Below are 22,210 nucleotides of genomic sequence, written 5' to 3' on the forward strand. Positions count from 1 at the left end.
CTTCTCCAGGAGACTGAGCAGTGCACCATCTTCCCCTCCAGAGCCAGGAAGTGATGCTCAAAATGAGAACCAGAGCTCCCCTGAAAAGTACCACAGCCATCCTCAGCGACAATGAGGTCCCGAGTGCCTCTAATGATCAGGACAGCCAAGTTCCCATGAGGAAAGCCAACGCAGCAAGCTTCTCCAGCAGACTGACAGCATACCACCTTCCCCTCCGGAACCTGGAAGCGATGCTCAAAGAGAGGACGAGAGCTCCCCAAAAGTGAACCAAAGCTATTCTCAGTGCCAGCAAGGTCCCAAGCTCCTTGGAAGATGAAAACAGCCAAGTTCATCAGGAAAGCCAGCATGAAAAGCTCCTCCAACAAAACCACCAGCTCCTTACAGCTTCTACCAGCTCCAACAGCCTTTGTCTGCTCCCAGCAGCCTTTTTCTTCTCCAGTTCTGCCTCTTATGCTGCTGACAATCCCCAGGGGGGCCTCCCACACCCAGCACCACCTTACTCAGTTCAGCTGGGGGTTATAAGTTGACCACCAGTTATCAACCCACTACAGGTATGTAGCTTAGTGTGAAAGCCCTGTAACAGGGCCCAGGATAGGAAAGGATAAGAAAGGATGGACAGGAGAGAGGAGAGAAGAGGGGAGGGGAGGGGAGAGGAGGGAAAAAGGGAAGAGGGAAAGGGGAGGGGAAGGAAAGGGAAAGACAGAAAGGGAAAGAGGGAAAGGGGAAGAGAAAGAGAAAAAGATCTCAGAAATGGTGTCCATTCTCAACTTTTATTCAACATCATGTCAAGATTTCCAGCCAGTGTACTAAGGAAATAAAAAAAAGCATACAGATTGCTGAGGAAGAAATAAAGTATGTATGACACAACTGTCTATGTTGAAAATTCACAGATTCTACAAAAAAACTAAAACTAAAGAGTTCAAGAAGGTTACAGCATACATCAATGTATCACAATCAACTGTATTTTTTTAAACTTTTAGGAAAACTTTATTAGTACGTACTTGCAGTACATGCAGTTTAGTCACCTCGGGAGTGGGTGCATGTCCATAACACAGCTTGTTTCTTTTTTATCCCCTTCCCTCCCCTGCTCCTCTAATCCCCCACCCCAGTTACATTCTTGTTGATACTATTGCGTACTAACAATACATGAACATTAAAATCAAGAATATAATACCTGTTATATTTAACCCCCTCCAAAATGAAATACCTAGGTATAAATTTAACAAAACATATATAGGGTTTACATGAACACTATACAACCCTGAAGAAAGAAATCAAAGACAACCTAAATAAATAGAGACATACTGTTTTCATGAACTGGAAGACGTTTAATGCAATTCTCAAAGTCTCAAGAAGATTTTTTTGTAGATAAACAAACTAGTTTTTTTAATTAAAAAAGAGGGCTAAAGAAGGCTGAGGCTATAGCTCAATAATAGAGCACCTACCTAACATGCACAAAGTCCTGGATTAGAGCCCCAGCATCAGATGAATGAATGAATGAATGAATGTGAATGAATGAATGAAATCATCTATCTACCTAACTATAAAACTTACTATATATCCACAGCTATCAAGACTGCAGTATTAGTAGAAGATCTAACATATCAGTCAGTGGAACAGATAGAGAACCCAGCAATAAATCCACACAAGTATGTTTAACTTAATTTCTGACAAAGGTACAAAAGCAATTCAATGAAAAAAGGATAGCCTTTCTACAGATGGTGCTAGGGCAGTTGTTCATCCACAGGCCAAACCAAAACACCCTTAAGAGAACACAAAAATTAACTTTATACAAAATTTAACTCAAAATGGAACACAAACTTACTTATTTTTTTGTACCAAAAATCGAACTCACGACCTTGCGCTTGCCAGGCAGGCGCTGAGCCACTGAGCTATATCCCCAGCCAGAAAACACACTGATAAAGTGAATTTCATTAAAAAGAAAATGTTTGCTCTGCAAAAAGCCCTTGTTAAGAGCATGGGGGGAAAAAGAAGCTAAAGAGTAAGATAAAATATTTATAAACTACCTATGTGTCAAAAAACTAGTATCTAGAATATATAAAGGCCTCTTAAAACTCAACAGTAAAAAAAAAAATAATCTAAACCAGATGTGGTGGTGCCACACTTACAATCCCAGCACTGTGGGTGACTGAGGCAGAACTGCAAGGCTGAGCCTAGCCTGGGCAATGTAGCAACTTAGTGAAACTGTGCCAAAATAGAAATGGCTGCGGAAGTAGCTCAGGTGCAAGACTCTGAATTTAATTCCCAGTACTGGAAACATGCACAGGATTTACATGAACACTATACAACCCTGAAGAAAGAAATCCAAGACAAAAAAAGACAGTAAAGACAAAAGACATTTCACAGAAGATTTACAGATAGCAAATAAACTCATGAAAAGACACTTATCATGTGCTATTAGGGAAATGCAAATTAAAAACACATGAAATATTACTATCTTACCATCCGGATGGCTAAAATAAAAAACAGTAACAATCCGGATGGCTAAAATAAAAAACAGTAACAATAAATGCTGAAAGATACAAAGAAAGTGTACGTATCACTCATACAGTGCTGATGAGAATCAGTTTGGCAGATTCGCAAATACTAAACATGGAACTACCACATGACAGGAACTGCATTTCTTGATATTTACTCCAGAAAAATGAAAATGGACATTCAAACAAAAAATGACATACAAAGGGTCACAGCAGGATTACCCATAATAGCCAACAACTGGAAACAACCCAGGCAACCTTCAGTGAGTGTGGCTGAGCAATCTGTGGCTCGCCACCCTACGGAACACTCATCAGCAATCAAGAGGAATGAACTGCCCAGCAACCTGGAAGTACGATGAGTGGGAAAAGCCAATTCCCACGGGGCTTCCTGTATAACTCCACTTACAAATCTTGAGATGTGAAGTTTACAGGAAGTGGTTCACACTGCCGGAGTGACGGAGGGGTAGGTAGCATGGATGAGAGAAGGGACCCTGAGGAGGCAGAGATGCCGTGAATTCCAACTGCTCTAATGTCAACATCCTGGCTGTGGCATGCATCTCTGTGCTGCAGGATGTCATCACGGCGAAACTGGGTGAAGGGGATGTGGAATCTCTGTGCACCTTACAAATGCATGGGAATCTACAATGATCTCTACATTGAAAGTTTAATATAAAAAAAAAAAAAAGCCAAGCATGGTGGCACATACATGTAATCCTAGGACTCAGGAGGACCACTCTGAGTTCGAGGCCAACCTGAGCTACACAGTGAGTTTAAGACGAGCCTAAACTACATAGCGAGACTGTTTCAAAAAAATCCCCACAAGACTACATGTACCTGCTACTTCCCAAATGCTCCCTGCACCCCACGCATACAGAGGGATGCAGATGGGAAGTGGGGGCCTCTGCAATCAGTCCTCCCAGGCAATGCCAGCCTGCCATGGCCTCAATCCACATGGCCTGTCCTTCACTGGCCTTGCCAGAGGCCTCCCCTCGAGGCTCCATGTGCACACACACGTGCCTTCTCTCAGCTCCTCACTGCCCTCCTCCACAGGTCTGGGTTGTGTCATGGGGAGGTCAACTGTTTTCACAAAGGCCAGGCGGGTGAGGCAGGGACAGAAGCCAGCGTTTTGGTCTGCCTCATGGACTCCTCCTGGACAGTCACAGGCCTCTGGACATGGTGGCTCTATCACCACCAGCCCCAAGGCATCCAGGACAAGACACACAGCTCTGGTTGCACGTAGCCTTCTGTGTCTCAAAGCAGGGAGGGAGCAGGTGATGACAGGATCTCTAATTGGTAGCTAACCAAGGTTCCTGTCCCCGTGGACTCACCTGCCTAAGCAGTGATACTGTATTGCGCTTACCAGATATTATTTAAAGAAAGGGGAAGACATCTGCCTGATCACTCACACACAGCTTCTGAGACAATCCCAGCAGAGTGGCTTCAAAAATGGGGGCCTTGGTCATTCCTGGCAGAACAGTAAGCAGATGGAGTTAGGAAACCCCATACTCTGCTCTCTGCCAACATGATGTAACAGCTCTGAGAATTCCATTTAAAGATCATGGTATGGAATCAGGAAGGCCCAAATTTCAGTGCCATGACTTACTCAGTGTATCATTCGTGGCAAGACAGTATCTCTGTGAATCTCAGTTTCATCCTCTACAACAATGGAAAAACACACCATTTGAAAAACAAAGGCACTCAGACACAAACACACCCCAGGTCAGTGTGCTGTCAAGAACACCTCAAGGCCAGGAGCATCCATCCTACTAGTTACTGGTGCCCAGCACACAGCTAGTACTGAAATGAAGCGAGGGCTCTAGGGAGGGAACCCCGCAGTGGAGGCAACCACGGGAACCGATTTGGAGGGCAGGGCAAGGCAGACAAGTCGCACACAGGCTCCAGCACACTGGTTCCATGCCTAGATTCCATCCTCGTCAAAATTCTTCAACAGGAAAAGCCCCACACAATCCTGAAACACTTACATCCATGGTGCCAGTAGCCCAGCTCTGAGCAGTGTTAGGGGCAAAACCTTCTGGAGGTCAAAATGGGGCAAGTCCTCTGGTGGAGGAATCACCAAAGAATGTACAACCGAGATGTACATGAACTGCAGCTAACATATCTTTTGTGGGCCTGAAGTTGGCTCTGCCCCCTCCTTTTTCTCAAAATAGTTTCTGTGGAGACACTACTACATTCATAGCAAACAGGCTATTTAATATTTTCTGCCCATCGCTCCAAAAAAAAAAAAAAAAAAAAATGCCTGGGAAGCAGGCGTCTGTCTTTTCTGTAAGATAGGGGGAGATGGGACCAAATATTAAGGTCCAGGCTCAGACCTCACCCTGTCAAGATCCTGCTGTGTACTGTAGCCACCCAGACAGACGATAAGAGGACTAGATGGAGCTAAGCCCATGCACCAGTGGAGGAGGGTCTTAATAGAGCTGTGGGCCCACCTGCCTCTGCCAGTGGAGTCAGCACACCCTTCTGACAGCGCCCCCAAGGGGCTTCTCTTGTAGAACTAACCTGCCATGGCTGACACTATCACTACTAGATCACTCGAGAGACACATTCTTGTCCCCACGATGCTGCAGGGACCAAACTACTGCATATTAGAACTCTTATCTGAGTTTCAGCCACAGGTCCTTGAACCTCAGGAAATATTGCCATTTTTTTCTTGCCATGTAGTTCTGGACCCAAACTACATTCCTCAGTACCACTGCCACCCGCCAGCACAAGCTTCCTAAGCCTGCTGCCTGCCTCCAAAAGGCAGCAATGAAAGATAGGCCACTATAGGGTTACTCAAGATCATCGTGCAACCTCTGCAAGTGACTCGGCATTATTAGGACCAGGCCCATAGGACTGGGAGAAAGCCCAGCCTTTTGAAGGAGAAAGGCTGCAGGACACCCCTTCATCCAAGTGGGTATGTTGGCACACTACTTACAATGCCTTGGTCCTATACACTGCTCCCTTCCTTGTCACAGTCCCACCACTGCCCCAGAGGCTTTACACTAATATACTTTTAAACTTCACCAAAAACCCATGAGATATGCACTATCACTACCTCCATTCTACACACAAGGAAATACAGAAAGATTTATGAGCCTATCAAAGGCAAAAAGCGGCAGAAGCAGAACTAGAGTCAGGCACAGTGGTTGACACCTGTAGTTCCAGCACTCGAACAGCCACAGGAGGACTGCTGTGAGTTCAAGGACATCCTAAGCTACACGGCAAGACCTGTCTCAAAAAAGCAAAAGCAGCAGAACTGGAGCTGAGGCTGACGGGCTCCACACCCTAGCCTTCACTCCCTACAGATGCCTTTCCATGCCTCCCCTGCAGGCAAGACCAGTGCAAGTAGCGGGGCACATTCCAAGGAGACTGTTCTCGGGGGCTCTCTTCTTAAGTACAGCGCTCAGGTCTTCCTCTGCAGCTGGAGACACAGCACAGAGGAGCTTAAGGACAGGGCTCAGGGCCTTCCCCGGGCCCTAAAGCACATCACTTGTGAGGGCTATGGGCAGAGGCACCACAGCTAGTGCTCTGGGATGAACCACCCACAGACCATTCTCCACACAGAGCCACCCACCCCAGCACAGCTGACAGTTCACAAGTTCGGGAAGCAGATGGAGAATGTGAGCTCATCTCTGAGAGAACTTCTTCCCACCCATGCAAAGACATCAAACCTGAGCATCAGTTACAACCTGCACCTCACTGAGAAGAGCTGGGCCAACAAGCGTGCATTTCAGAGCCTCACATAGAGGGTACCCAGGTCATTCATCACTGGAATGTTCTGGAAAATAAAAACGAGGGGGGTCTCACTAATTACACAAGACCTTGGGTTCCAGATCTCAGAGGTGTGACCATGGCCCACTGTCATCCCTGCAGATTTGCAGTCTGCTCACCTCCAAGAGGAAGCTGCTTCTCTCTGCCCTTTGAAGTCACCAACACTTGCTGCTGGAGGCCAAGACACAGCCATGAATCCAAGGACCACAAAGCCAGTGAGAATACTGACAACAAAGGCACACAAGGTGGGCACAGAGAAGAACTGGGCCCTGGGAACATGGGAGCATTTAGATTTCCAGGGGGAGCAAGGACAGACTTCAGGCTGCAGAAATGAAAGCTGATGGGCCTGACCCTGGGGAAAGGTGACAAGGACCCCAGATGGCACACACACAGTGCTGGGTCCACCCCTCCAGGCCATGTTGGGCTGGAGATCAAGGAGAGGGCACACTCCCCCAGAGCTTCCACAGACAGTCCCACCCCCCTGCAGGGTCAAAGCCCCATAGGGTGGAGGCAAAGATTCAGCAAATGCAAAGCAAATGACCAGCACTTAAAATGATGGCATGTGAAGGCAACTGGGCTTGGTAGATGTTTTCTGCCACTGACACACTTGACACGGCTGAGCTCAGGCTGTGTGTGGGTGTGTTGTTCACATGAGTACAAGATGACAGAAGTGAATCTGTTTCATTAGGTACATACTGGCTGCAACTGTCAAAAAGAAAATGACAGGGCTGGGAATGAAGACATGTCCAATCAGATGCTTCCGGACTTACAACAGGGCTCCGACCCAAGGATGTCCTAGTAGAAAATGCACCAAATGCATCAAATACACCTAACCTAAACATGAGCCACAAACATGATTAGAACACTCACAGTAGCCCACAAAATCCTCTAAGGTCTGTTTTATCATAAAGTGTAGAGTAGCTCATACAGTGTACTGAATACTGCACTGAATGCGAAAAACACAATGGTAAACACACCACCAATAGCACTGTAAAGTTGAAAAGTCCCAAGCCGAACTTTCATAATGCAAGAACTATCTACAATGGTTTGTTATATGGACCCAAACCCAAAGTGGGGGTGGACCGGAACTGTGTTAGGATAGTTTTAGAGCTACAACTCACACAGCATACAATCTACCACCTAAGGTATATAATTCAACGGTTTATAGTGTAATCATCATCACAGTCGATTTTAGGGCGTTCTCTTTTCCCAGAAAAGAACTCTGGGGTCTTTGTCTACCACTCCCCAAACTCACCATCTCTCCTGTCCCAGCCCCTGGCAGCTGCTAATCCATCTGCTGTCTCTACAGGTTTGCCTGTTCTGGGCACTTCACATGAATGGAGTCGTGGTCTTCGGTGACGAGCTTCTTCACTCAGCGTCATGTTTTCAAGGCTAATCTACAGTGTAGTACGCATCAGACAGCCCCTGCTTTTTAGGGTTAGACAGTATTTCCTTGCTGGATGTGCCACATTTCACTTCAGACATCAGGGCTGTTGTCACACTTGTGCCAGTCAACGCGAGTTCAGCTTTAGTAACTGCTTTTAAACCTTCTTTAAGAACAACTAAAGGGGTAAACACCATCTATCAATGGAGAAAAGCAGGGAAAGGTTGGGGTTGCTGGAAGTAGGATGTCGTGAGAGGTTCCCTGTGGGCACCCCAGGTCACACAGCCCAGCTTCAAGGACCAGCCTCCGTTCAAACTTCTCCAGGGAAACCTACCCAGACCTTGCCCCCAAGACTTGCGGAAGGGGAGGTGTGAGGCACAAAGAAGAAACGAGCTGGGAGAGCACTCAATGGACATCATTTTAAAAATTGCACAAGTAGAAGGTGGTAGTCTGGAGATAACTTATAATTTTTTAACTTTTAAAATTTCTTTGTATTTTAAGACAAGGTTCCACTAAGTCACTAAATTGCCCAAGCCAGGCTTGAACTTGCACTCACAATCCTCTTGCCTCAGCCTCTCAAGAGTGCTGGGATTACACGTGTGCACCACCATGTCCAGCTCCAAAACTATTTTTATAAAAATACAAACGTACCATTTACCCTCTGCACTCTCACTCATTCCCAAGGGTCCAGCAAAGCTACCCAGAGGCCAGGGGTCCCTGAAGCACAACCTCTGGGGCCTCACATTCTGAAAAACTGATTCGCTCCAACCCATGTATTATATTTGATATACACAAAAGAAGATAAATAGCAGTATATGTATGTATATATACGGTATATACGCACACACTGAAAATCTAGTATGTACAAATCTAAATCTAACTAACAACATGAATGCACATGAAAGCACACAGATGGTGGGTGCCACTGGAGCATATATGGTAATAGGATGACTGCAGAAGACAGAAGAATCTGGCTACATTTCCAAACAGATGTGAAAGAGATCTGCAAAAATGTAAAATAATATGGATCTTCTCCAGCAAATTGTTTGTTTTACAAAACTTTGTTTTGAGAATACACGTTACTTTTGTGAACATGTACATAGGTTTGTTACTTTTAAATGAATTCATAAATAAGTATCTCCATTTTCATTTCTAATTCAGTAAGTACCAACAAGCATAGTCACACAAACGAAAGCCCTGCGAAGATATCACTAATCACAGGAGTAACGAGACCCAAGTGTGAGAAGCACTGACCCAGGCACACGTTCCCCACTCCACGAGCCTGCAGTCACCTCCTTCACTGCACTTTGGCTTCACATTTTATATCCGTCTCCCGGTCTCTCCTCAGAGTCCTTTCAATTCAACAGCACAGCCTTACAGCTGACATCTTACCCCAGACTTGCTCCAGCAGGTTGTACAGTCCAACCAGAAATGAAACAGGCTCCTAGATACAGGCAGAGAAGGCAACTCTCTTCCCCAGGATGCCAGCCTCTGCCTTGAGGAAGACTGGAAGAGGCTGGGCCCTGCAGAGGCAACACTTCTCCCCACGGCCACCTCAGAGATGTGGAACACCTCAACTGTGCCACAGGGATCCCCATCCCAACCACAGGAGGATCACAAGAGACAGAAAAGCAGGAAGCCTGAAAGAGTGTGCTCCCTACCCATGTTCCCTGGAATGCTCAATGGTCACTTAAAGGGCAACGCTAGGCTCAATGGCCTGGGCCTCAACACCTGCCTCCACTCACCAGCCAGGGTGGCCCACCACCTGGGCTGCCATCACAGAATGCTTCAATGGCACCCATCATCCGTGTTCTTTCATGTGCCTTCATGTTATTATTTAGATTTATACATACTAGATTTACAGTGTGTGCATATATACAGTATACATACATATACTGTTATTTATCTTCCTTTGTGTATATCAAACATAATGCGTGGACTGGAGCAAATCACTGTTTTTCAGAATGTGAGGCCCCAGAGGTTGTGCTTCAGAGACTCCTGGTAGGTATGAGGTGAATGCTGGGATGCCGTGGTCTTATAGACAAAACCATTTTTCTCCCCATCCTTGAACACACGAACTTTCACGTATCTTAAATGTGAGCTCTACGTATTGTTACAGGGATGAGGTATTCTGCTTACCTCATCAAAGAAATAAAATTTGGAAGCTAGATAATCCTGTGGCCCACAGGACAGAAAAGGGCTCTCCCTCCAGCCAAATCTAAGGTCCTCAGGGGCCTGAGAGCAGGCAGCGTGGGCCGCTTGCCAACAGCTTCCAGCCACCTTGCATCTGAGTGTGCCAGCATCTCCCCAGCTGCCCAGCCTTTGAGCCCTTCACCCTTAAGCCTTCCTGCCAACAAGATGTAAGGTTGCACCAATCTCCTCTGTAACTCAGCAGGTCTTCAGGTCACATAAAAAAGGGTAAAAAAGCAAAAATCGCAACCTGGCTGAGCCTCCCCACACAACAAGCTCTCTGTGCCACTGCCATCACCTCATCGCTGGGTTCAATGCTTGCAGCCCTGTCACAGTCCTCTCCAAGTGTGCAGTCCTGGGCTTCGGGCAGCTGTATGCAGACAGGGCCGACCAGCAACTCCACCCTGCCACCCCACAGTCAGCAAGCTCCTATCTGGCTCCAGCTGCTGATTCACTGCTCAGTGGCAGAAATGCAAGAGACCAGCACATGCACTGTCTCCATTCAAAAGAGCTAGAGGAGGACTGTCAAACAAAAAGCCGACACACCAATGTTCACAGCAGCACTACTCACTTTCACCAAAAGGTAGGAACTGCCCAGATGTCCATCACCTGAAGAGCAGATAAATAAAATGTGATGCATCCACATGATGGAATATTATTCCACCATGAAAAGGAATGAAATTCTAATTGTACTACAAGGTGTGTGAACTTCAAAAACATGCTGGGTGGAAGAAGCCCAACGAAAGGTCACATTTCCTATAATTCCATGTTTATAAAAATTTCAGAATAGGTAAATCCACAGGGATGAAAAGCAGAGTCATAGCAGGTGGTCTGAGGGTGGGGAACAGGGAGTGACTGATAGTTATAAGTTTTTCTAGGGTCTAGAAAATATTTTCAGCTAGATGTGGTGGTTTCACAACACTGAATGTGCTCAATACAACCAAACTGTGCGCTTTCACATGGTTCATTTTATGTTACATGGATTTCCACCTCAAAGAGCAAAAACAAACAAATTAGACCCACAGCAGCCCTCTGCACCGCTGGCACAGAACAGGCAGGCCAGAAGCTGCTGGCCGTTTTCGCCCTCTCTCTGCATCCCTCTGCCCTCACACAAGCCCTGTGCTAGGTTCCAAGCCTCTGCAGATCCTCCCTGGACTTTAGTTTTTAAAAGCTTCTTCCCTGTTTGGTCTTGACAGCGTGCCCATGGCCACGGGATTTTTGGAACATGACGCCATTTGTGGCAAGAGAGGAATGCTGGAGAATATGTGGGGACAAACTTCTGGGGCAACAGCTCTGCAGGAAAGAGTCATGCCGGGTTCCACAAAAAGCCACGCTTCCCATTAAAAAACAGGTAGGGCAAGGGAGAGAGACAGGAAGGAGGAAAAAAAAGAGACTGGAAGTCCATTCAAGGGCAGCTCAAACCCCAGCTTCCAGCCTCACCCTCCTGCCCACACGGCTTCCTGTTAGGCAGGTCAGCACATGGCCAGGAGACGCAGCTGACCCCCTCCATATAACATAAAATCAACCACTTTAAAGCATGAAGAGGGCACAAGTTGGGCATCTGGGTTTCCATCCAGCTCTCGCACGGATGGTGCAGCCATTCTGCAAGTCACGCTACCTCTTCCTACCCAGTGTGCTTACCTCTCAACCTGTAAGCCTGCTGTGCATGAGGGGTGGCCCGACACAAAGCAATCTGCTAGCCAGGAATACTACCACCAGCACAGTAAATAATCCCAGAGCATGCCAACTGCCCCTGAGAAAGCCTCTGTGCTACAGGAGGCATAAGGCTACACTAGCTGCCCACCCCCCAACACTAGGCAGGCACGAACCTGGGAGGCAGGGGGCATCTGCCTGTGAAAAGAGCCCTTCTGGGCTCAGGAAAAGAGAGGCTTCTATTTGCTCAAACCATCTAGAAGGGACCCCCTCCCACTCCTATGGGAGGCTCCATTCCCTGTAGAACCGTGGTTGTAAAAGCTGGACGGGAGACAAAGGATGAAAGGAAAAGCCTGCCAGCTAAGGGGCCAATTCAACCCCGTGGACCAGAGGGCCACGCATGCCCCAGCCAGACCTCCTACCCAGCTGGCGACGTGGGGCTAGAGCTGGCTGTGGCCATCTGCTCTCCCTGCCCTCCTGAGCTGTTCCATCCAGGCCTCAGCTTCCCTGACACCTTCAAGTAGCTGCACAGTTGCCTCAGGAGACACTAGCCCAACAAGCTCAGCTTCTCTTAATCTTCTCCCACCTTGCAATTGCAACTCACACACTTTCCTGCTGAGCCACTTCTGGAACCAAGATCTGTATGATCCACGTCTCTAGGCTGATGGGGGTTCTGACACGGCCACTGAGGTTTGAATTCCGGGCTGATGGCACCTGGCCCCTTCACTTCCTACCTCTAAAATTTCCTTCTTTTCTTTCTGACACAGGGTCTCACTATGTAGTACAGGCTGGCCTTGAACTCACAGCACTCCTCCTGAGTGCTGGGATTATAGGCGTGCGCCACCATGCCCAGCATCTACCTCTAAAAATTCTTAAGAACAGTTTACTTCTTAAATATTCTGAAAACCAAACCCGTACAAGCAAAATGACTATGATCACTCTGGTCCCCTTGGGGAGAAAAGTGATGGTGGGGCAGAGCTGCTCAGTAGAAAGAAAACAGAGGTTTGAGAGACAGCTCTCCAAAAACATCACAGAGGCAGGTGCCTTCTCTGGGTCCATTTTCTCAACAGTAGCTTTAGTTTGGAACCCAAGATCTCTGAAGTTCCTCTAGCTCAAATCTCTTATCCTCTGTTAGCAAAAGAGGAGACAAGATACTTGCCATTCCCTGCATGGCACCTGCCCCAGCTGGCCCAGGGCCTGGCCGCAGAGGCTATGCCAGAGTAGATGGGCTGGCATGAGAAATGAGCACATTCTTGAGGGCAGGGTCCCTGTCGCACATGTGGGTTCTACACTATATTGTCAGTACTTGTGAAACAGAACCCACTTACTGAATGCCCACTAGATGCCCTGGTATTAATAAACTCGATTCTTCCAGTGCACCCTGTAGTTGCTGAGGGCTTTGAATTCATCCTTCTGAAGATGGGTGGTATTATGAGCCCCACCTCTCAGTTGAGGGCACAAACACTAAACTCAAAGAAGCCTCCTCAATCAACATAGAAAGTGGTGGATGCGAGCCCAAACCTGAGCTGAAACACCCTGCTCTGCTATTCCAATTCCTCTTACCTTGCACACTAAAATGAAGAGCAGGACTGCCAGATCTCTAGATCAGAATACATCTCCACGCAGGAGCCACGGCGTGCCCTGACCCCACAGCACCCTGAGGCTCCCACACAAGTGGCTCGCACAAACTGACAGTGAAGTTCCTGGTGTGTACCAGGGAGCCTTGGAGACACGGCCCTTTCCTCTGGCTCAGTGGGGCTCTTAAAAGCTGCTCCCACTTCTTGTGGCTCCTTTAACTATAAGCAGGACCAGGAGGTGGTGAGAGATCACATGCAGAAAGTGCACCATGAGGCCTCACGGGTCTGTTAAAATCAGTGCTTCAAAAACCTATGGAGATGAAGGACATGGGTACTTCCCAATTTTGAATTTTTCTTTCAGGACAAAAAACAGTGTTTCCTGTTCAGAGCTGTATCAAAGGTGTGGTCACTGCCATAGGACAGCAGCCTTCTGGGGGATGTGGGGCACCCCACAGCTGAGGAGAGCTAACAACCTGGGCAATGACCTGTGCACTGCCCTGCACCACCCACACACGCCCTGCCTCACACCCCACAACTAAGGAATTCAACTTAGGGCATGGCCCTATTCCTGATAGCAAAGGTTAATACTTATCAGGGCAGGGACGCCAAACAGGACTTTGGAAAAACCCACACTGGGCTTCCTATGGCCTAGGCAGGTTGCTGAATCTCTACGGCTTCAGCTGCTCCATCTGTTAAGCAGAGACAGTCCCTCACCTGCTTAATGGGTGGGGGCTGCTGCACACCCCCTGCAGGTTCCTCCTCCCAAGGTTAGGAACTAGAAATCCACTACACTGCTGCGACTTCTTTTGCAGTACATCAGCTCTACCACCAATCTGCCCTAGTCGGACAAAAACAGTGCCATGTTTGTCAGTCAAACGGTCCCCCCATGAGAAGGGAGACAAGTTCAGACCGGGGATGGAGGCTGGCACAGGAGCCTCACAGAGCCTCACAGAACACTATGTCATAGGCCCAATGCAGAGTGGCTTGGTGGCCTTGGGCTGGTTATCAACCTCTTGGAAACTGTGCTCCCTTCTTGGCTAGGGAGTATAGAGGCACACTGCTACCAGACTCCCTGGTCCCCCATCCTACAAGGCTTGTGTGAGATCACAACACTTGACTCAGTATGGGGAAGCTCAGGAGGCTGCTGAGGGCCGTTCTTACAGGCCACCCAGAGCCACTGTCCAGTACACATGCAATCCTCAAGCTGAGCCCCCGGGAAAGAAGGAACCAGAAGGCTTACAGGCTCTAGGCAAGAACCAGGCTGTAGTTTCCATGTGAACTTGGATGACCTGGACTCAGAAAACCAGTGAGCGGTTGGGAAGATTCCAGTTCCAGCCTTCAGAGACGAATCACCAGGAAATCAATCCCCCAGGGCTCACTGTCCCTGAAGGAAGTGACAGTGCTACAGGAGCAGTGGAGCTGAGCGGTGCTGCTCTGTCTCAGGGCAGCTGAGAGACCACTTCAACTGCTAAAACCGGAACAAGCACAAAATCTGGGGCAGAAACGACCCCCAGGCAGGAGATGAAGTTCCAGGCTTCATCCACAGCCCTGCTGCCTTTCCGGTGTCATACACTGTACTTGTGTACGAGATTCCTTTGAGAAAAGGCCCCAGGATTTAATGAAAGCCTGAAAACCATTGAACTGGTCCAACTGTGTCATGCAGGCAGGAAAGGGCAGCCTGAGCAAGTTTCCCAGGATAAAAGAAGGGCCTGTTTTCTCAGGGTGAGTGCTTCCAAACCAGCATCCAGCGCTCCTGGATCTCACCCTCAGCCCCCCGCAGCTGTGGTGCTGGGCAGCAGGTGTGCTTCCTTCACCAGGCTGAAGGGCTCTCTACCCTCTTCAGGATTAAATGGCAGCTTGAGAACAGTTTAAGTATAAACATTCAAGTCAAACTCCTTGATTTCAGCTAAACAGGGTCAGGGTCCCTACAGACCAGAGATACCCCCAAACAAAGGCTCCTCCACACAGGTCAGGCCACCAGCACATTTGCTGGAATATTAATGACCATGGAGGGCTCAGGAACTCCATGGCTGCATCCGCACACCACAACTTCCCCATGACAGGAAGGTGGGCATCCATTGTACAGGACAGAGACCCTAAGTCACCCTCTTGGGTCAACTGGCACACCTGTGCCAAGAAGAAAACATAAGGAAACAAAACTTGGAGAAAAAGGTCAAGTAACAGGCCAGCACCCAAGGAAAAAGGTAGGAGGCAACCATCAAACACTAGGTGAGTACAAAGGGCTAAGAGCTCCATAAGACTCACAGCTCACCTGGTCAGTAATGGGGGATACACGGAGGATGACACACCTAGGTCTGTCCCCCAAACTTTTACTCACTCCCCACAGGACAGTCCTGGGGACAGTCCCACTGGGCTCCAACCAGAATCTCCTCCCTTGTGCCTCTGGACAGGAGTGGGATCAGAACCCAAAGAAAGTGTCCAAACACACCAAAGGAGTTACCAAAGATGTGACAGTCACAGAACTCCCAAAACTTGGTAAAAGGAAATCAAAGGTAAGGGAAGAGGAGGCATAAACAGGACCAACCGATACAAGAGAACCAGTTCTCCAGGCCATCTGCAGGAAGGACTCCACCAGGAAGAAGGAAGGAAGGGAGGAGTGCAGCAGTACAACCCCCACATCTGCTGCCCCATTTACAGGTGCACAGCACAGCTGTGGGCCAGGACTGCAAGCACCAGCCGCAAGGGGCTGCTGGCACTAGGACGGTGACTGGTCTCAACTGAATTGTGCCATAAGGTAAAATATGTACACCATAACTTCTTAACACATTGAAATGATACTATTTTAGATCTATCCAGTCAAAGAAGAATGTAACTAAAATTAATGTCACTTCCTTTTCATTTTAATGGGCAAGTACAAAAGTTTAAATCATATGCGGCTTCCATTATAGCTCAATGGGACAGAGCTGGTTTAACGGGGTTTGGCAAACTACACTCATATGCCAAATCTAGCCTGCCATCTGCTTTTTTAAGGCTCAAAACCAGGAATGACTTTTACATTTTTAAATGGTTATGTAAGTACCTACATAAAGGCCTCAATTTTGCCTGCTGGCCTGCAAAATCTAATACTGTATTTACTATCTGGCCCTTTAAGAAAAAATCTTCCAACCCCTGGTCTAGATTCTAGAAATAACCCGATATTCACTCTAGATGACAAAAGGAACACAGAACAAGTGTGAGGTGTGTGTGGTACGACTCTTACACACTCCTTTTTTTATTTTTCATTTTTACTGAGATAAAATTCACAGAACATAAAAACCATTTCAAGTGAACAATTCGGTGGCATTTAGTACATTTCACAATGTTGTGCAATGAGCCCTTCCATCTAGTTTGAAAATATTTCATCACCCTAAAAATAGAACCCCAATCCCACTACCAGTCACTCACCACCCCCTTCTCCCAGCCTGTGGTAACCACTGATCCTGTTTCTATGGGTTTACCTATTCTAGACATGTCATAAAAATGGAATCATGCACTAGGTGTCCCTCAAAGCATATTCTTTTCCTTGGCATCACATTCTTTAGGTTCATCCAAGTGGTAGGGTGTCTCAGTACTTTGCTCCTTGAGGTCATATGATATGCCACTGTAGAGAAACGCAAGTTATTTATCCACTCATCCATTGATGGATATGTGGATCGTTGTTACCTTTTGGCTACTGAGAATAGTGCTGTCATGAACACTCACATACAAGCACTGGTTTAAACATACAGGTTTTCAATTCTTTTTGGGACATACCTCAGAGTGGAACTGCTGTCTCATACAGTAATTCTGTGTTTAATTTATTGAGGACCTGCTGAACTGTCTTCCACAGAAGCTGCATGTACCATTTGATTCTCACCAGTAATGTAAGAGGGTTCCAATTTCTTCACATCTTTTTCAACAATTATGAACTTATTTTTTTAGAATTTCAACCATCCTAATGGGTATAAAGTGGTATCACATTGTGGTCTTGCTTTGCATTTTCCTAATGACTAATGTGCCGAGCATCTTTTCAAGTGCTTTTCAGCCCTTTATAGTGGGATTTTGTGTGTCTGGGGTGTTTTGCACACCCTCTGTCAAATAATGCACCATGCCATGTATACATTCCTAATCTTCTTTTTAAAAAAGGAGCATATATAAGAGTGTCACAAGAACTAAGAGATTCACGATAAAATGCTGTACCGACCGCTGGTCCTAGCCCACCGCTGTGCCACTCTGTGGCTTCAGGGGCCCTGGCAGTATCAAGGGTACCAGGCAGGCGCTTGGGCCACTGAGCTATATCCCAGCCCTAGTATCAAGGGTACTAAGAGGCCCAGGAGAGATCAAGCCCAACTTCAGTTCCAGATAGAGAAACTGAGGCCTGAGAAAGAAGATCCAACCTAGGTTCCATTAACAAAGCAGAGAAAAGCAAAGGACTAGAGTCTGAACACAGCGGCTCCTTCCACAGAGAGGTAGAAGAGTACGGGGAACCCTGAGACCCATAATGATGCTGAGAGCCCTGCAGCCCAGACCCGCTCCTCCTACTAATCACCCATCTTCTCTGACCTACTCCCAGCCTCCCTCACGGCTCCCCCTCTTCTGCCCATCTACCACATGCGGGTTCCCTCTACTGGCTTTCCTCCTGTGACCACACTCATTCCCATGACTTGAGCAACCACCTCCACACAGAGGGCCCCCAGCCCCACTTTCACCTGGGCACTAACCATCACCTCCTACTGCCTGAGTGGATGACTCCTCCTGAACTACACTGGACATCCACCTCCACAAGGTTAAACTTACCATCATATTTTTGACCCCTCCTCAATCCCAAACCTATTATAAATCTGTTATTCCCAATCTCTGTTACAGGTACTTCTATCCTTCTGGACATCCTCAACCCACAGCACTCTCCCCAGTGCTTCCCAAGACTGGTCTAGAGAAAAGACCTTTATAGCAATCTACCTGGACTACTTCCATGACCTCTACCAGATCTGCCTTTAGCCACACAATTTTCCTGAAAAACAAGTCTGATAAATTTTTAAAGCTAATCATAAAGATAACTAAAAAGAAGTATTAGAGACTGTTAAAAATGTTTTACAAAAGCCCTTCTTACATATGAGATATGAAATTACAAACCATAAAAGCAAGTAGAGATTTAACTGTATTCGTTGTATTTTATATTATTTTGGTGCTGGGGACTGAACCCAGGACCCCTGCACATGCTAAGCTGATGGTCTATCACTAGACTACATTCCCAGCCCCAAATGCATTCATTTAAAGTGTATCAAGTGAAAAGAAAACCAACCACAGGTAAAGAGACAACTGACCCTTCAAAAAACTCCCGACCATGTCTGATGAGCAGCAGATTACTATCTAGAAAAGGTTGGGCAAACTATGCTCACAGGCCCCATCCAGACAGCTGCCTATTTTTCTAAATAAAGTTTTACTGGACCACATACCCGTTAGTTTATATATTGTCTACAGCTCATTTTGCACAGTGATGGCCAAGTTTCACGGTTGCCACACAGAAACTACATGGCACATAAAGGCCAAAATATTTGCTATCTCACTTTTATAGAAAGGCCCCTGACCCAAAACATACAGAAAGCCCCTAGAAATCAGGGGCGGGGGGCAGGGAGACAATGTTAACCCAACAGAAAAACAGCCAAACGACACAAACATGTAATACTACACCAAAACTAAAACAAAACAAAACAAACCCCTCAACAGATATGGCAGAGGCTTAACCTCACTGGTAATTATTAAAGAATTAAATCATTTCATAATATCCAGACCTGGAAAAGTTATGACACAGCCTTTTTTGGAAGGCAATTTGGTAGTATCTCTCAAAAAAATGTGGTGCACTTGATGTCAACCCAGCCACTCTATTTTTAGGTATCTGCTCCAGAGAAATACTTGCATTCGTGCTCACAAGCACACACCCAAAAGCATTTATACAGCCGTCTGCCTGAAGCATTCACTATTTATAACAGCAGAACTCATCAGTAACCTCCATGTCCATCAGTAAGAGACAGGTTATGCTAGCACTGCATCCCTAATAGTCCAACACGCAAAACGAGCGACTAGTGTACCTACATGGAACGTCATGAAAAGAACACTAAAATACTCTTAAGCAGGAGGTAAAAATCACTGCAGTGCAAATACATGCACACAGTTCAGGTCTTAAACGGTTTAAATGCATACATGACTTTATATGTACACAGAGAAGTACACAGGAGGACTGAAAGAAAACGGGAGTCTGTGAACAAGGGATCTGGAACTGCACGATGGGATGACCTACTGTAACACTGGCCTACAGCTCACCACTTAGCCCAAATCACTGTGAGTTCCAGTGCTGAGGAGAAGGCAAGGAACTCTTCCGCCCGAGAACAGCATTCCTGAGCACCTTCTACACATAACCATCTTTGACACTGCTCTCCTCATAATGCGCCCCTGGGGTGTCCTCCAGACCCCGAAAAGAGAAAGAAACATGGTTTACGAGTCCTGGCTATCCCTGCACTGAAAAAGTCGCTTCACTTCTCCAGGTTTCAGTCTTTTCAACGGTGAAAGGAAGTGGTTAGATTAGCTGATCTCCAAGTCCCTTCCAGATCTGATGCCACAATACAAAGTAGGCCCTGGAAAAAGTTACTGTACCTCTCTTGGAGAAAAACAAACAAATAAAACCCACAGCTGAAGAAATAAAGCCCAAATCAGAATGCTGGGAGGAATGTCAGCTCCTGGGAAGACAACATCCCAGGAGCAAAGCCACAAAGCTGTACCGCCCTCTGGGTTGGACGTCTGCGCCTATCGAAGAGGAGGGGTGGCCTTGGTGATCACTGATGTATCTTCCAGCTTGGACGGTCCACGGACAGTCTAAAATAAGCTCAGGGTGGGGAGGGACAGCAGGAAGCAGGGGCTTGGGGGAGACTGATGGGAACCAATTGGCTGAGGTTCTCTAATGGAGACAGAGGGTGACAGCAAGAGGGTGGGGGAGGGCCGGATGCAGACAGCAGCAGCAGGGCTGCTGGCAACCGCCCTGCATCTCCCTCCACTCTTTTCAAGAGCAGTTTCTTCCTGAAAGATCCCAGGAGGTAGAAGGCTAGGCTAATCTCTCCCAGCACAAATAACCCTGCTCATTATTTCAAAAACTACCATTCCAGTTTTGCCCTGGAGGTCTCAGGCCTGTTTCAAAACCCACAATTCAACTCTGAATACAGCGAAAGACTACAGTATTTTATATTTGCCTCTTTCCCTAAATCCAATTAATAACCAACAGATTTCTTTTAAAAACCAGTTCCGGTTCAAACATGCAGATTCCACTACAGTTTATCTGAGCTTAAAAATCAGAAAACCCACCCCTCAGTGGCATAAATACCTAATTTATCAATTCCGGCAGTTACTTAGAAGAACCAGGAAACTTACAAAACTCTCTTGAAACAGCCCTTTGCCAAGCCCAGAAACTTCTCACATCAAAGTTGACTGTTCTGTGGACTATTTTTTTGGACTTGTTAAACTGTAAGAGGAAAAACTTTAATACAATATAATTCTTTTGCTTTTCACAACAGCTCTATGGTGGAAATAAGCCTGGGATCATGATCACCAATTCACAGATAAGAAAATTAAAACATACAGAGGTTAAAAAAAAAAAAAAACCCAACTTGCTCAAGGTCATACCACTTAAAGTGACAGCCACGACTAGAAGGAAACCCAGCTCCTCCTCAACACATACACTGTTTCCCAGGAAAAACGCATCCAGATGAGAAAAGAGATTTGAGTTTTCCTTTCTTAAAAGCTCACCAGCTACCCTCAAGAACACCTTGTGAGTTTCGTCCTTCTTAACCTGACCTGGCCAGAAGGCCTTTAGCGTCCTCACCATCTGTGGCTTTGGAGACTTGAGAGTTTGATAAAGCTTCTTGATCTTTTCCTGTCTGCTGGAAAAGCTGACCTCAGAGAAAGGCACCATGTCCTAGGCCATAACCCCTGCCCTGCCAGCCCACTCCGGTCTGCCCTGTAAACACGTCAAACCCCACTTGCACTTAAAGTGGCATTAAAAACAGCCAGGCCAGGGCACTTCTAAACAGTGTTTCTGTCTAAGGGGCTTTTTGTTTCGTGTGGTTAGGGAGGAGGTGGGGGGGTGTTTTGTTTTTTGGGTGGCTGTTCTGTTTTGTTTTGCAAAAGGAGCGCTACAACTAGGTCACACTGAACTGGAATGTAAAGGGAGCTTCCCTGGCCTCATGCAGGGATTGTGAGAAAGCTCTGATGAGAACTGGGGCACCGGGGACAGCCCGAGGACCCTCAGGGTCCTCAACACCAGGAGCTCCGAGAGCAACCAGACGGAGGGGGGCTTCCGATGACAGTGAGGGCAGCAGTCAAACCTTGGGGACCTTTCCCACCACAAATCCCCCTCTCCTAAATCTCTCCAGGGTGGGGGCCCGGGACTGTGTTTTTGACGTCTGTGACTCTCAGGCAGGTTCGGGAGCCACTGAACTAGTCCGAAGCCCTCAGTGTCCGTAAGACCTGGAGGAACGACCACCTTCCCCAGGACTCCTCACCTCCAGGGCCTCCACAGAACCAGGAGGGCCCGCGCAGGGGCGGCGCCCCGCCTGTCCCCGCTGCGAAAGCCTCAGGCGGCCCCTCACGAGCGCGTTCTCCCAGACCTGGAGACCCTCCAGCGCGGTCCAGTGCGCGATGGTGCCAACGGCGAGACCCCACGACGGCAGCCCGCGGTCCCCGCACCCGCACAGCCGTGGGCACGCGGGCGCAGCGCCCGACCCGGCCCCAGGGCGGCCCGAGGGGTCCTGCCCCGCCGTGGGAACCGCGGGCGCTTTGTTCCTAGCGAGAAACTAGGCATTTTTGAGTCACCGAGAGGCATGAATCACGGCAGCGGCCGAGGGCGCCGAGGACGTTGTTTTTCGCGTACTCGGGGCGCTGCCTTTGTCCCGGCTCTGTCAAGCTCGGGCCGCCGCCGCCGCCCCGGGCCCCGCACCGGCGCATCTCCCCCGCTCCGCGCTCGCCCTCCCGGCCCCGCGGGCGCGCTCACCTGAGTCAGGTCCTCGTCGTTGAGCAGATGCGACTCGCGCGGCTTGAAGCAGTTCTGACACTTGCTCTTGTTGAAGATGTTGGCCTGGAATTTCCTGCACGGGTTCTCCTTGGCCGCCGAC

General features: G+C 47.7%; 1 protein-coding gene across 3 annotated transcripts in view; it reads right to left on the reverse strand.

Annotated features, from left to right (window-relative positions):
* Mprip (myosin phosphatase Rho interacting protein) overlaps positions 1–22,210 on the reverse strand; it is a gene marked incomplete at its 5' end in the record, with an annotated part of 133,514 nt that extends 111,304 nt beyond the window's left edge. For all 3 annotated transcript variants that reach the window (XM_013509621.1, XM_013509622.1, XM_005413979.2), the window contains 1 exon segment: positions 22,090–22,210. In XM_013509621.1, the coding sequence (XP_013365075.1) occupies positions 22,090–22,210 (121 nt within the window).

This window comes from Chinchilla lanigera, unplaced genomic scaffold, assembly GCF_000276665.1.
Source record: "Chinchilla lanigera isolate Chin_1 unplaced genomic scaffold, ChiLan1.0 scaffold00176, whole genome shotgun sequence".
NCBI classification, from domain to species: domain Eukaryota; kingdom Metazoa; phylum Chordata; class Mammalia; order Rodentia; family Chinchillidae; genus Chinchilla; species Chinchilla lanigera.